General features: G+C 46.1%; 1 protein-coding gene across 1 annotated transcript in view; it reads left to right on the forward strand.

Annotated features, from left to right (window-relative positions):
• Positions 1–16,834, forward strand: part of LOC119406468 (venom serine carboxypeptidase-like) — a 45,055-nt gene that overhangs the window by 1,005 nt on the left and 27,216 nt on the right. Inside the window, exon 2 of the mRNA XM_037673216.2 lies at positions 6,338–6,665. Coding sequence (XP_037529144.2) covers positions 6,338–6,665 — 328 coding nt within the window. The remainder of the gene's footprint in view (positions 1–6,337; positions 6,666–16,834) is intronic.

Consider the following 16,834-nt stretch of genomic DNA (forward strand, 5'->3'; position numbering starts at 1 on the left):
GTCGCTCGAGCAGCAACTGCGAACTTTGGTCAAAAGGGCGCAGTCGCGAGCGCTGGCGCGCCCGCTATTTCGACACACGTTAGTGTACCCTTGTACTTACATACCCTTGTACCGCTCGACACGCGTTAGTATACCCTTGTAGCGCTTGCATACCCTTGTACTTGCTGTGCTCTCACCGTTTACTTCGCGTTGAGACGTCATACAGCACGAAAAGCACTTCGCTCCCTGGAGCGGCAGCATTTTCTTACACCAGCGTTTTGTAGACTTAGGGGAGATCGGATCCAAAAGATTTAGCTGCTAGGCTTGCTTCGTATACCATTACGATTTGTTGATATTGCATTCATTGCATCTTCCTTGCGCCGAAACTGTTATTTTTACCACATCAAGCTTCATTTGCAGGTACGGAAGTCCACCATTATTCCCTACCGGCTACTTACCGGCAGCTGGCCTGCAAATGTTAAGATCGCTGTCTCAAATAGCAGTGTCATCCGAGCTGCGTTTCACAAGACGAACTGTTTGATTTGGTAACCGGTTCACGTAAAGCTGTAATTCATTAAACGCTGCACGAAGCTATCGCTTCATATATGTGACAAAATGTGGGAATCTAATTTTTGTATCTCACCCGCGTGGTACTACCAGAACATTTGTCGTGTCAGTTATATATATATATATATATATTATATATTATATATATATATATATATATATATAATTTATTATATTGTTGAGGTGTTTATTAGACGGCAGTCGGCGACGATGCTCAATGGCGACAGTCAAGCAAGAACACGAGCTCAGAGCGCGAGCGGGAAGAGCCCAAGAGGACGACCCACTAGAAGGCTATAGAGAGCGCAACCCCTTACTCAACTCAAAGGCTTCGCTACAATTACCCCGGGAACGAAAACGCAGCCATCCGGCGACCTAACAGCTCGTCACTATGAGTGGGTCATAGTAGGCCTTGAGGCGCTCCACGTTGACTATGTCGCGCCCTCTACGGCGCATGTCCGAAGATGGTTCGATGGGTTCGATCACGTAGTTGACCGGGGATGTGCGCTCGACGACCCGATAGGGGCCTTCGTATTTCGGCAGTAGTTTTGAAGAGAGGCCAGTTGCAGTGGTAGGGACCGAGAGCCATACGAGTGCTCCAGGGAGGAACGTGGACTCAGAAGTGGTGGTGCCACCGCGAATGCTCTTCTGCCGCTCTTGTTCCTGCGTTGTAAAAGTCTTGGCAAGCTCGCGACACTCTTCCGCAAGCCTGGCTGTGTCAGAAATCGGCGCACACTCAGTTGAATCCGGCTTGTATGGGAGTATCGTGTCGATGGTGTGCGACGGGTGCCTTCCGTACAATAAGAAGAAGGGTGAAAACCCAGTTGTGCTTTGAGGGGCGGTATTATAGGCGTAGGTGACGAAGGGCAGAATGGCATCCCAATTTGTGTGATCGGCGGCGACGTACATTGAGAGCATGTCGCCGAGCGTGCGGTTAAAGCGTTCGGTTAGGCCATTCGTCTGGAGGTGGTAAGCAGTAGTTTTGCGGTGAACAGCATGGCACTCTTTCAGAATGGCTTCCACGACTTCCGACAAGAAGACACGGCCTCGATCGCTGAGAAGCTCCTGGGGTGGACCGTGACGCAGCATGAATCGGTGTAGCAGGAAGGAGGCAACGTCGCGTGCTGTAGCCGCTGGGAGGGCGGCGGTTTCGGCGTATCGCATTAGATGGTCAACAGCGACGATTGCCCAGCGGTTACCAGCCGATGTCAGAGGAAGTGGTCCGTACAAGTCGATGCCCACGCGCCCGAACGGACGGTTAAGGCAAGGTAATGGTTGTAGACCAGCGGGTGACACGTGCGTTGAAGGTTTTCGGCGTTGGCAATCGAGGCAGGAGCGAACGAACTCCTGCACGTAGCGGTACATCCCTCGCCAGAAGTATCGTTGTCGAATGCGGTGGTAAGTTTTGGATACCCCAGAGCGCGCGCATTGTGGATCACAGTGGAAGGACTCGCATATTTCAGAACGCAGACTGCGGGGTATCACAAGTAGCCACTGGCGGCCATCGGCGTTGTAATTGCGTCGGTGCAGTAGGTCGTCACGAATGGCGAAATGGTGGGCTTGACGACGCAACGCGCGAGTGGTTGGTGTTGCCGACGGATCAGTGAGCAAGTCTATCAGCGAGGCGATCCATTTATCCTTGCGCTGTTCGGTAGCGATGGTGTGAACGTCGATGGAAGAAACAATAATGTTACGTGACGAGCATGGGGTATTGTCGTCAGGCAAGGGCGAGCGCGAGAGGGCGTCGGCGTCAGCATGCTGGTGTCCGTTGCGGTACAGCACGCGGATATCGTAGTCCTGTAGGCGAAGTGCCCAGCGGGCGAGGCGGCCTGAGGGATCCTTCAATGACGACAACCAGCATAGTGGCATGATGGTCGGTGATGACATCAAATGGGCGACCATATAAATAGGGTCGGAACTTTGTAAGGGCCCATATGATCGCCAGGCATTCTTTTTCGGTGACGGTGTAATTGGTCTCGGCTTTAGTAAGCGTACGACTTGCATATGCCACGACATATTCAGGGCACCCCGGTTTGCGCTGCGCAAGGACAGCGCCAAGGCCAACACCGCTGGCGTCTGTGTGTACCTCTGTAGGGGCCGTAGGGTCGTAGTGGCGTAGTATGGGAGGCGACGTCAACAAACGACGGAGCGTTGCGAAAGCGTCGTCGCACTCTGACGACCACGAATGGAGGGGCCCGTTACTTCCGAGGAGCTTCGTCAGCGGCGATATGATAGTCGCGAAGTTTCGAATGAAGCGCCGAAAGTAGGAACACAGTCCTACGAAACTGCGCAGTTCTTTGACGGACGTCGGTTTCGGGAACTCGGTCACGGCCCGCAGCTTTGCTAGATCGGGGAGAATTCCGTCCTTGGACACGACGTAGCCGAGTATTGTCAGCTGCCGTGCTGCAAATCGGCACTTCTTTAGATTCAGTTGCAGACCAGCGTTGCTCAAACGCGTCAACACATGCCGGAGGCGTTGAAGATGCGGGGAGAAGTCTGGAGCAAACACAACGACGTCGTCGAGGTAGCACAAGCACGTGTGCCATCTCAGGTTGCGCAGAATAGTATCCATCATGCGCTCGAAGGTGGTGGGCGCATTACACAGCCCAAACGGCATGACGTTGAATTCGTACAAGCCGTCGGGCGTGACAAAGGCGGTCTTCGGTCGAGCGTCATCAGCCATAGGTACTTGCCAGTACCCTGAGCACAAATCGATGGATGAAAAGAATTCTGCTCCTTGTAGGCTGTCAATCGCGTCGTCTATGCGCGGTAGTGGATACACGTCCTTACGAGTGATCTTGTTGAGTCGTCGGTAGTCCACACAGAAACGCACAGAACCGTCCTTCTTCGCAACAAGAACGACAGGAGACGCCCAGGGGCTGTTAGATGGTCGAATAACATTGTGTCGAAGCATGTCGTCGACTTGCGCGTTGATTACGCGGCGTTCTGTGGGAGATACGCGATATGGACGTTGCCGCAGTGGCGGTTGGGCGCCAGTGTCGATGCGATGCGTAACGGTGGACGTGCGGCCGAGAGAAGTTTGAGCGACATCGAAAGAAGCGCGAAATTCTTCCAAGAGACCCAGAAGCTGGGAACGCTGGACCGGCGTAAGGTTGTCAGCAATGGAAGAAGCGAATACGTCATCGGGCGATGAACCAGACGTGGTAACAGCACTGAGCGTACTGGAGTTGGGCAGTGCGTGTCATCTGGTTCGTCCATAACTTGTGCATCTTCGAGGGGTTCCACGCTGCCGAGACATTCTCCTCGCACCAACGTAACACTGTACGGAGATGGGTTGATAACAAAAATTGACGCGCTGCCCCGAGTGACTTGCACGGTCGCGAAAGGCACCAGCAAGCCTTTCCTCGTGCAAACACGGTCAGTTGGCGAGAGGAGTGCAACGGTGTCGGAGAGACTGGCGCAGTAGACGGACACCGCCGTTGACGAGTTTGCAGGCACTGTGGTGTCGTCTTTGACGAGTACCTTGCTCACAGACGATGGACAGTCAGCCGGCGTCAGATCAGAGAATGGTGAGAGCTCTATTTCGGCTGGTGGCAATGAATCACGGCGTCGTGGTGGGAGAGAAAATCCCATCCTAGGATGACGTCGTGAGAGCATGCTGTAATTATGATCAATTCGACGGCGTACAGAGCATCGTGAATCATGACGCGGGCTGTGCACACCGCTGTAGGGTGAATACTTTGGGCGCTGGCTGTACGGAGGGAGAGCCCGGGAAGTGGCGTCGTCACTTTTCGCAGTAATCGGCTGTTTGGCGTCAATAACGGATACGGCGGCTCCAGTGTCGATAAGGGCAGATGCGTGAACACCGTCCACAAACACGTCTAACACGTTCGATGGGCTTCTCTGAGGGCTTTTGCAGTTCGACAGCGCCGCAGCCCTTGCCTCGTGGACTGCGACGACTAGTTTTCCTGGTCACGTGGGACCGGACGTGGCCGCATCGGTGACAGTGATCGGCGTCGTGGTGACGGCGAACGGCGTGTAGATGGAGCTGAGCGAGACGACGGTGACATAGGCGGCGGTGAAGCGTAATACGGGCGGCTTGACTGGCTGGTGATGGTTGAGCCGACACGAGGCGGCTGCACGCGATTGCAATAGCGGGCAACATGACCGGCGCAACCGCACGCGAAGCAGATCGGGCGGTTGTCAGAAGTGCGCCATCGATTCGTCGGGGTAGGTCCCATCCATGACGCAGGACGCGGTGGACGAGGCGTCTGCTGATACGACTGCATGATGGGCTGCATCGGTGGCCCAGGTATGACGTCGGTAAACGCAGCCGGCACACTCGCTTCAAAGGCCTGAGGTCTGGCGACGGCTTCGGCGTAAGTAAGTGGGGCAGCCACAGAGACCTGGCTACAACTTGCGCGTAACTGAGCGGTGCAGGCGCCGGAGGGGCTGGTGGTATTCCGGCATGACCTCCACGATTTCCTGCTGAATAGCGCGGCGTAAGGGAGGCAGCAGCGTGGTCGATGGCTGTTCAACATGCTGCTGCTGAGGGAAGGCCAGTAGGGAGAACTGGCGGGCAATTTCCTCGCGCACAAAGGACTTGATCTCGGCTAGCAAGGCGGACTGATCAGAAATGGCCGACAAGCCAGCGAGATCGGCGTCGCGTGATGCAGGTCGACGGGTCAGCAACCGCTGCCGGCGCAGCGCCTCGTAGCTTTGGCAGAGCGTGATCACCTCGGCCACAGTACGAGGGTTCTTGGCGAGCAGCATAGTGAAGGCGTCGTCCGTCGATGCCTTTCATAACGTTGCGGATCTTGTCAGACTCAGGCATAGCTGCGTCGGCTTTTCTTGCACAAGTCCAGGACGTCTTCTATGTAGCTCGTAAAGGACTCACCGGTCTGCTGAGCTCGTTCACGTAAACGTTGTTCGGCTTGCAGTTTACGAAGAGCAGGGCGGCCAAACACGTCGATGATGGCGGTCTTGAAAGCAGACCACGTGGGGAAATCGGTGGCGTGGTTGTGTACCACAGGCCCGCCACACCCGCGAGGTAGAAAACCAAGTTGCTGAGTTTGCCTGCCTCGTCCCCATTTATTGGGTACGCTCACACGCTCGTACACCGCAAGCCAGTCCTCAACGTCGGTCCCATCCGCGCCGGTGAAGATAGGGGGGTCGCGGATGCGGGGGACAACCGGGGCAGGAGGTCGTTGTCGGAGGAGGCGTTTGCTGAGCAGCGTCTTGAGGCATGGTAGTTGGTAGGGTACGGGATCTTAGCTCCAGGGGCATCGAATGGGAGCACAGCACTCTCCACCAATTTGTTGAGGTGTTTATTAGACGGCAGTCGGCGACGATGCTCAATGGCGACAGTCAAGCAAGAACACGAGCTCAGAGCGCGAGCGGGAAGAGCCCAAGAGGACGACCCACTAGAAGGCTATAGAGAGCGCAACCCCTTACTCAACTCAAAGGCTTCGCTACAATATATATATATATATATATATATATATATATATATATATATATATATATATATATATATATATAGATATATATATATATATATATATATATATATGTATATATATATGTGGTGTGTGTGTGGTGTGTGTGTTGGTGTGTGGTGTGTGTGTGTGTGTGTGTGTGTGGTGTGTGTGTGTGTGTGTGTGTGTGTGTGTGTGTGTGTGTGTGTATTCGTATGCGCACATGCCTTAAGATGCCGCGTAGAGACGAAACACCATGCTCTTAGTATATTAAGCAATCGGTGACTGCACCTTGCTCATAGTCCACATTGCAATTAAAAGATCATTCCCAAATTGTGTGTCTACCTTTCATGCAGAAGGAACCACGGAGAAAACCTATCCTGCTCTGGCTGCAAGGTGGGCCCGGAAAATCGTCGCTCTTCGGCCAGTTTCTTGAAAATGGACCGCTGGGTATCAACTCTACTGGAGGACTCTATTACAGGCATCACACTCTGGTCGAACAGTTCCACATTATATATCTGGATCAACCCGTAGGATCTGGATTCAGTTTCAACGAATATGACGAATATCCCACAACGCTTGATGAGACAACAACGCACGTCATGAGATTCGTAAGGCGGTTGCTGAGACTTTGCCCTGAATACCAAGGACGAAGTTTGTACATCGCTGGAGAGTCTTACGGAGGTAATTAACGTAGTTTCTTGTCAAATACGACCTGAAACCTCTATAAGCCAATCTGCATGGTTACAAAGGAAGTGCATTCCGCGCCACACGATGTAAAAAATTGCATAGTCCAAATTTACGTATCCCTAGAGAAATGATCTCTGTGTCATTCCAATAATTCCTTACTTTTCTCGCGGGATGTATAGAGATTTCAGATAATTTTTATATGTTTGCATATATGGCACTCAGAATGTTACGGAAACATACGGAACGTGACTCTATCCTGTTTTGTATTGTGTCCATTCATCAGGTCAGTATGTCTTCTTTTATACGCCTGCAGCACACTACAAGTTAGGTAAGGTTGAACCCAAGACAGCTACGACATCTCTGAGAGCGAATTTACGACATCTAGTGCTACACTTCATTCCTTTAGCTCAAAAAAGGCTTTAAAGTGCCACTAAACCACCAACAGACGCTCGCCTGCTCCTCTCCTTGCCTTTGCTCTGTCGACAACAGCCGCCGTGACGTCACCTGTATGATTAGGTGACGTCGCGAGCAAGAGACGCTGTCAGTGGGCGAACAAGAGCCTGTTTTCTGCTAGCAGATGCGCGCGCTTCTTGCGTTTCCACCTCGGACGCTGAGGAAGGGCACTCGGAGAGGTGGATAGACGAGCCGACGAACGCAGCCTAGCGAAGGAAAGAGCGAAACGAGAGCGCGTGCAACTCCGCCAGCGTTCGCTGTAGTCTCGTGCCACCGTGTCCTCGTGCACAACTTGCGACGCCACAACTAAATTTCGACCTCTGGGTGGTTTAGGGCCCCTTTAAGACTACGTATACAGCAATCTCGAGTATGGTAGTTGCTAATTGCGTTTCTCGACATGAGGAATCTTCGTGTAGGCGCGAATACTAGCCGTCCCCAAAAGTCGTTTTGTGAATATTTTGTTAAGAATTTCGGGCAAAGTTGTGTTTTTTTTTCGTTACAGCACGATCGGCTATTGGAGTAGCGGAGAGGATGCTGACACGCTACCCTTGGGAGCTTCCAGTACGCTTGCGAGGAGTTATGCTTGGTGTCGGCTTCCTCTTTCCCCTTTTGGACAAATAATTAACTCAACTGATTACCTTTATTACTCTGGACTTCTCGACGAGCACGGCCGAAATTTATTTGCCAAACGATTTGACTTGATTCAAAGCTTAGTAAGAGGTCGAAAGTATCCCCGAGCGGCCATGTTGCTGAGCCATACCGTTCTCAATTTACGATCCGACAAAAACGAAAGCTTATTTCAAAAGCTGACCGGTTTCAAGCACCACGGAAGCATTATAAGACCTCAGAGACCCGCAGAAGTCGCAGCATACATGTCCTACGCAAACACTCCAGAATTCAAGAAGAGGATTCATGTAAACCCTACCAGGGTCCTAGATGGCACGCGGATGAAGATAGCGACCAGTCTGGCCATCGGAGATTTTTTCGAAGACCACAACGAAATATTGCTGAACGTACTAAACACCAGGCATGCGGTTCTGTACACAGCACAACTAGACGCTGTGTTTCCTGCTGTAAACATCGAACGGTGCTTTGAAAATCTAGAATGGCGAGGTAAGCACCAATTTGAGAAGGCTAAACGTCATTTCTGGTACCGAGACGACAATTCTTCCCTCGAGCTGCTTGGTTACGAGAAAAGGGTTGGCGCAGTGATGTTCAACACCGTGCTCTTCGGTGGCCATTACGTGTCCCTCGATCGTTCTTCCTCAATAAGTGATTTGTACAAACGCTTTGTGAAGTTTACAGAAACGGAGCCTCCTGCCAGTGCAAGCGGAGAAGCATCGTCATCTGCTCCAGCTGACGTTTCCATGTGCGTTGAAGAGCTTGCACGTATTGTGTCATAAACATCTTAACAACCAGATTGACGTACCTAAAATGCGTCTCAAACTGAGTATTCCAATCGGAAACAATACGTCTTCTTCATTGATAATTGTTCTCGTACAGTACAGGTTGACTCTGGTATCCCTCAAGGCTCAGTTCACGGGGCCCCTCCTCTTCCTGTTATCTATAAAATATATATCATGGGGTACACATGTCAAAATCAAGTTATATGCGGATGACTGGACCCTATACTCTGAAGTTTAAAACCACATATATCAATTTTATTTGAACGAAACGCTTAAAAAGGTCGTTCATTCATGCCATAACTGGCAGATGTCGGTTAACTTTAAAAACACTGTTTTCATGAAAAGTTATTACAAATGCAACCCTCTTCATTTCGCATATTCGGCCAGTAATGTTTTGCTGCAGGAGGTACAACACTAGAAGCACCTTGGTCATTGGATTTCGCGTAACCTTCGCTGGATGAAAGACATAAGCGCTACAATTAGTTCATGTAATTACAAACACTTCCATCTCAGACGACCTCTGAAGCTCTCCCCTTCCCGCCGTTCGTCTTATTGCGTTTAAGGCAATTGTAAAACCCACTTAAGATTATGCATCCATAATTTGGTACCCTCGCACTAGAAAACCTATTAACGAAATGGGAAGAGAATTCAAAAGCGAGCTGTTAGATTTATTTGAACAGTTTCGGCCGTATACTTCGATAACATCTTTATTAGCAAAAGCCAACCTCCCAGCACCTACACAAAGAAATAAAGTTTTCAGATTGAAATTTTTGTTTGACTTAGTTAAAGGTTATTTTAAGTTAGACGCATCACAGGTGCTTCATTTCTCTGCAGGATATGCCAAAAGGCAGAGGCACGCCTTTACACTAACCCCTTTGTCCACCCGTCTTAACATTTTTAAATATTAAATACTCCTTTTTCCCTAGGAGAATCACAGAATGGAATAAACTCACTAACGAAGTTGTTTCACAACTATGATTTAACCTTTTTGCTGCGAACCTCTAGCAGTGATTATCTGAATTTCATTACGTGTGCTTTTGCTTGTTTATTCGAACCACTGTAGCGATAATCCTCCAGTAGTGATTATCATGAATGTAGTGCTGATTTCATTATATGCATGTGTGTCTGTTTATTGTGAACCATTGGTTTTGTTTTTTGGAAAGTTATACTTACTTTGCCTCTTTTGTTCTTATTTGTCTGCCAAATTTTTAAATTGAGCAAATGTATATCAACTCTGCTAAATCCCTAAATGAGGGTTCCAGTGTTCATAAATAAACAAATAAAAATAAATACAGTACCAAAAACTTTATTTTGTTCGAGTGAGTCTTAGTCAGACATAGGAGAATTCAGGGCCAATTTACTTATATCACACTCTGTCTGGAATTAATTCGTTCATATCTGAAAGGCGACCGTAAATAACTCAAAGACTTAATAAGGATACACTTTTTTACATAAAAGAAGAAAGGAAAATAAACAAAACACAACCACTAAAAAAAGTGGTTCACATCAAACGCAAATAACAAGCGTGCACTGGTGTGCTTTAGACGGCTAGCCGTCTTTACTGACCAGCTTCTGCTACGATGCGCCTTTTTTTAAAGTTCGTCACGTGAACTTCCGGTCTGATGTAACACAGCTACTGCATTTACTGTGCTCCCAGGACTGGGGCCTTGAATTTCGATTATTAATTTATCAAATTACGTGCGTCTCTTGAGATTTAATAAAACAGGCATACCATAAATTCTTGCGTGTGTCACCTTTCCGTATAAGCAGTTGCCCTCAGGTTAATAATCAAAAAAGTTAAATAACGAATATTTTGTTAATTACTCATTTGAATGTAACTTTAGTGCGGCAAAGGTTTTCCGCCTCGGAGTAGACTTTATATGCGGAGACGACATGGGCCTGAGTGTCATGGAATTTTTATGAAAATATGTGTTGCCTATAAGAAACACCCTGTATATTAAACGCTTATTGATAAGGACCCCTTGCAAGAAGCGTACTTCGCAATTTTGACATCTCAAACGTTGCGACTGGGCACCCAAACACAGGTACGTCAAGAGGGACGACAACGGAAAAGCAAAACAAGGAAAAGAACTCGCGCTATTAGTCTCGCCTGCCAATTCATACAAAAATTACATATTATAGTTGTGGTATCATCTACGTGATGATGTTAACTGTTTCTGTGGGAATACGTATGTCCCTTTGAGGACCCCAAGTGAAAATTTCCTGCTCTTTGGCCACTGGTTTCAGTAGTGCTGCCATAAGCACATACCCAGCAGCTACTGTAACCAGTACGTGATGGAACCAGTAGTTGATGGAACCAACAGGCGACAGAATCATTCGCTGATGGTTTCATAGCAGGATTGCAGGCAGTTGGCTGACAGGTTACTCATCAATATGGAGAACACCTCTAATCAAAAGCTGTAAATAAGCTAAATTCCAACTAGATATTTATCCTTTTAGAACTGTAATCCGGCAAGTTTCTAGTTGGCAATTAGTCTTTTCACAGCTGATCATTTGTCACATTCCATGCTGATAATGCTTTGACTTGGAGCGGTACCAATGTGCATATTAAGTTTTGTTTTCCTCAAGAGCTTGTAGTTTCCCAGATGCCGCTGAAAATTTGCTTAAGTGCACGCATAACACAAAAAGGTCGACTTGAAGTCGTATATTTCATTAAAAATCTATATATACACTTGAAATAGTCCATTGTGCAGGCTTCACATTGTGTTTGACGGATTGAGTCTTTCCGGACAGACATCCGCGGGAAGAAACAAACAAACAAAAGGAAGAAACAACCAAACAAACAAACAAAGAAGGAAAGAAAGAAAGAAAGGAAGGAAGGAAGGAAGGAAGAAAGAAGGAAAGAAAGAAAGAAAGAAAGAAAGAAAGAGGGAAAGAGAGAAAGAAAGGAAGAAAGAAAGGAAGGAAGCAAGCAAGCAAGAAAGAAAGAAAGAAAGAGAGAAAGGAAGAAACAAAGAAAGAAGGAAAGAAAGGAAGAAAGAAAGAAATAAAGAAAGGAAGAAAGAAAGAAAGAAAAAAAGAAAGGAAGAAAGAAAGAAAGAAGAAAAGAAAGAAAGAAAGGAAGAAAGAAAGAAAGAAACAAACAAACAAAGAAGGAAAGAAAGAAAGAAGGAAAGAAAGAAAGGAAGAAAGAAAGAAAGGGGAAGAAGAAGAAAGAAGAGAAAGAAAGAAAGAGGAGAGAGAAGAAGAAAGAAGAAGAAAGAAAGAAAGAATAAAGAAAGGAAGAAAGAAAGAAGAAAAAAGAAAGGAAGAAAGAAAAAGAAAAAGAAGAAAAGAAAGAAAGGAAGAAGAAGAAGAAAAAGAAAGAAAGAAAGAAACAAACACAACAAAGAAGGAAAGAAAGAAAGGAAGAAAGAAAGGAAGAAAGAAGAAAGAGGAAAGAGAGAAAGAAAGAAGAAAGAAAGAAAGAAAGAGGAAAGAGAGAAAAAGAAAAAAGAAAGAAAGAAAGATGGAAGAAAGAAAGAAAGAGGGAAAGAGAGAAAAGGAAAGAAAGAAGAAGAAAGAAGAAAAGAAAGAAAGAAGGAAGAAAGAAAAAAGAAACAACAAACAAAGAAGGAGAAAGAAAGAAGGAAAGAAAGAAGGAAGAAAGAAAGAAGAGGGAAAGAGAGAAGAAGGAAAGAAAGAAAGAAAGGAAGAAAAGAAAGAAGAAAGAAAGAACAAACAAACAAGAAGGAAAGAAAGAAGGAAAGAAAGAAAGGAAGAAAGAAAGAAAGAGGGAAGAGAGAAAAAGGAAAGAAAGAAAGAAAGAAAGAAAGAGGGAAAGAGAGAAAGAAAGAAAGAAAGAAAGAAGAGGGAAAGAGAGAAAGAAGGAAAGAAAGAAAAAGAAAGAAAGAAAGAAGGAAGAAGAAGGAGAAGAGAAAGAAAGAACAAACAAACAAAGAAGGAAGAAAGAAAGAAGAAAGAGAAAGGAAGAAAGAAAGAAAGAGGGAAAGAGAGAAAGAAGGAAAGAAAGAAGAAAGAAAGAGGGAAGAGAGAAAGAAAGAAAGAAGAAGGAGGAAGAAGAAAGAAGAGGGAAAGAGAAAGAAGGAAAGAAGAAAAAAGAAGAAAGAAAGAGGAAGAGAGAAAGAAAAGACAGGAAGAAGAAAGAAGAGGGAAAGAGAGAAGAAGGAAAGAAAGAAAGAAAGAAAGAAAGAGGGAAAGAGAGAAAGAAAGAAAGAAAGAAAGAAAGAAAGGAAGAAAGAAAGAAAGAAAGAAAAAAAGAAAGGAAGAAAGAAAGAAAGAAAGAAAGAAAGAAGAAAAGAAAGAAAGAAAGAAACAAACAAACAAAGAAGGAAAGAAAGAAAGAAGGAAAGAAAGAAAGGAAGAAAGAAAGAAAGAGGGAAAGAGAGAAAGAAGGAAAGAAAGAAAGAAAGAAAGAGGGAAAGAAAGAAAGAAAGAAAGAAAGAAAGAAAGGAAGAAAGAAAGAAAGAAAGAAAGAAAGAAAGGAAGAAAGAAAGACGTGCGTTTTATACCAGAGATATGAACCCTATTGAGCATACGCTAAATTGAGCATACGTTCTCACATTTTCCACTGAAACGTCTCAAACAACCTTCTATTCCGCTACAACCCCAAAACCCACATTCATTACCATAGCCTGACCTAAAATGACTCCTCATTTGAACAACTGATGCTATATTAGAACGAAAGAAAGTTGAGCTAATTCACAGGAGTTCGTCGTAGCTCATGGCATAAGGCGTGCAAACACGGATACAATGGAAGAGAAAGAGACAACAAAAACGCCATCGAACAGACTCAATTGTCTAACTGTGGAGAGAACGAGAAGGCAAACGCAAAACTTTTCGGCGCATTCTGAGTAATGGTAGCGCTACCTGCCCACCGCGTGCACGTGCGAATCTGCGTAAGCGAAATTTCTAAGCACGGCATTGTATTCACTATGCCATGTAATTGAAGCCTTGGTCACGCATACCCTTGCCCTAATGCTGATATGCCACACCCCAACCAACATGCTCGTATCTTCATTGATCTATCTGTATAAAGCTGCGAATTCGTCAAGTTTTGGTGTGAATGCAATTAAAATAGCAAAGAAACAAACGAGATTTAGACGGTGAAGTACCGCTTAACGACTTTTGACGCTCGATTATTGTGATCAATAATATAATGGCTTTTCTGCCCTACGTAAAAGCGACAGCAGCTAAAGTACACATACAGACGTAAACAGGACTTACGTAGAAAGAAGGTATGAAATGCTGAAGACGGTGTTACGTGAAACACACCGACAAGTATTTAAATGTCGTACTGGTGTAGTTTATAAAGTTCGATGCAGCTGCGGTCGCTTCTACGTGGCGTCGACAGCCCGCTGTGCTATTCAGGCGTCAAATGTGCGTAAATGTTGTTAACCGGAGGTTCACCGTTGGCTCATTCTTTTCACTTGATGAAAATTTGATGAATTCGGAGTTTTATATAGGCGCAAGAAACAAGATACGCATCTTATTGTTGAGGCTGGGAAATACTTCATATTTTACTTTACCCTAAAGGCCCATCAGACATTACACAGGGGTAGGTATATTAAGTAGGGCGAGCATAAAAGAAATTCATGCGTGCCACAAAAGTTTATGCGGTACTGAATGTTGTTAATGTACTGTTAGAAAGCACGACGGAGATATACACTTCCATAAATAAGTATAGACGTACACTTCCACACTTTCAGAGGTAGAAATGGACGCCTGCATACGTAAAAAGGCACAAATAGTTGCATCGGCAAATAGAGCGCCGCAATTTGAAAAAGCAAGCACAGAACTACAACATAATTGGAAACATCATAAAGAAGTTAAATGACTGAGGGGAATATCTTTTGAAGTCTACGTAAGTGTGGGTAGGTGTTTGCCTGTATTCAGCGCCCGTCCCTTACCTGTCGCCTGTTGAGTTTGTGATGAGGTGGGGCTTGTGTTCGACTTCCCAGTCTTTGTGCCTCGGGTATGTCTCTTGCTGTGCCACTGGGTGTCGGTTAGGCACCCGCTCGAGCGATGTGAATAGACCTTTTCACAGAACGATCCCTGGGCGCCGCCATAATCCCCTCTGTTGTAATCGATACGTAATACTCGGTGCGCAACTGATGCAACTCCTTCCGTCAGTGATAAACTTCACTTCATGAGTCCTCCCTAGGCTGTAACATGCAACCTCAGCGAACACAGTCCTTGAGTCATAACAGCGTGAACACTGCATGTCTTTGTGCCACACCAAATTATATGGCTGCAGCATTCAAAAGTTCTTCGCGTTCGATTAGATAATCCTTTTTATTGCGATAGGAATTATATGGACACTCTCGGCGGATTTTTGCCGTCGACGTTGCCGCCATATCCAAGCTATGTATATGTATGCTTATATACAAAAAAACACAAAGAAAATTAAAGCAAAAGAAAAAAATTCTGAAGTACCCAACCGGGATTCGAACCAGCGACCCGTCGCTCCCCAGCGCGCTGCGTTACACAAACCACATGCCATGTTTTTTTTGTTGTTTTTTTCTTTCATGGTATTTATTATAATGCGTATTTGAAATTATCACAAACGCTATGACGTAGTGATGCATTCACTTAGCGACAATAATCGCACAAGCACTGCACAAGCATTCAGAGGCTTACATGCATATATACTGTGCAAGTCCAGAGAAACAGGAAAAGTTCTTCAAAGCTTGTCACACGTGGAGGCTGGTAAGGATGAACACCTCATCAAGATGTGGTGCCAGTCTGGTCTGATGTCAAGTTCTTCGTAAATGTATTTCTACTTTTTTTCGCGACAGTTCCCATCCCATATTATTCGATCATTCTTGCAGATTACGTTCGTTAATGCTTTACCTGACTTGATTGTTTCCTCAGATTTCTCTGTACGCCCGTGTTTGTGGGGATTTATGCAGGACGTTTTCATCGCTGTTCGGTTTCTCAAGGTCCGGTTTTCCATAGAATATCTATACACAGTATCACGCAAGACACTCTACAAGAATTTGTTATTTAAGCTTTTTCCACCTCCACTTTACCGCTCATTATATTCTGACCTTCCAGGACATGATGTACTAAAACGAGTTCGGAAAATGTATCTTTCTCCTGATACAAAAACCTTCTTTTACAAACTCCATACTGATGCACTGCCGGTGAAATCATGGTTGCAGAGGAAAGGTATTTTTGTTTCTTCAGTTAACTGTTGTCTCTGCGATGTACCAGAGACAGTAGAACACTGTTTTATTAGCTGCAAAGATGCCATTCTGTTTTGGGACATCCTTCAACGAACTGTTCAAAAATATTTTAACATTATTTCACGTACTGTACTTTACCTTCTCTCAACGTCTCTTCATGAAGTGCCCTTTGACATGTTTTTCCTTATGGGACTACACAGTCTGTGGTAAACGCGCATGCAAGACCGTAATGCAGAACTAACCACTGCTTCAAGTATGCATTTCGTGCGTATGGCACTCCATCTAAAGGGCAACCACACGCCATGTGTGTGCGGGCGAAATAACGGCGAGCTATTTATGTTCCCCATTTACCGCTGGTGGTACGCTGATCTCGCAGGAGCTTGAGCGTGTTTTCTATAACGCAGCGCTCCTACCCTTTCTTTCAATTTGAAAGCTGCCCTTTCTGACGTGCACGACAAAGTGGCCCCTTTCTGTACCGACTCGTGATGTGGAACGAAAAAAAAAAGAACACCGGGAACACCTTGCGTCAGAGGCCCCCGTGTGGCAGGCGACTCAGAGGAGTCATTCCACGCGCCGCAGTTTAAAAGAAAAACAAATATCTAAGAGCGTCTGATTCTCAATTGTGGACACGCAGTCTTGGCCAATCCCCCAGAGTGGTTATGTGCCATAATTTCGAGAAAACAAACAAACATTGGGCGTTGCTCAAGCACAAAGACGTAACAAATGTGACAGCTAAGCTTGACGTGTGCGTGTCTGAACAACTAATTTTTTCCCCTCTTTCTATTATGAGCCCTATCTCTCCGCGGCGGAAGCGAAACGACTCTGATTGGTTGCAGGCGTGGCGTGAGGGCGCGCCTACGCAGTTAGCATCATGCCTATTAACTTACATTCTCGCGCTGGCGCCGGAACCTGAGGTGATGCGTTCATAGCCAGCCAACAATAAAATGTGGCAATGTGAAATCACAATTGGCCTCGATAAAATGTCAGATTGCCATGCCAGAATTGGCTCATAACCACCATGCCCACAGTAGAGAGAATGGGAAACGGCCATACAAATGCACATGTGACCACTGCACATTCGAGGGCCGCATTTATCGATCGTTGCAGCGCCGGCGCAGGGATTTGTAACTGATAATAAGCTTCATTTTAACAGGAA

The sequence above is a fragment of the Rhipicephalus sanguineus genome, chromosome 10, assembly GCF_013339695.2.
Source record: "Rhipicephalus sanguineus isolate Rsan-2018 chromosome 10, BIME_Rsan_1.4, whole genome shotgun sequence".
Lineage (NCBI taxonomy): Eukaryota > Metazoa > Arthropoda > Arachnida > Ixodida > Ixodidae > Rhipicephalus > Rhipicephalus sanguineus.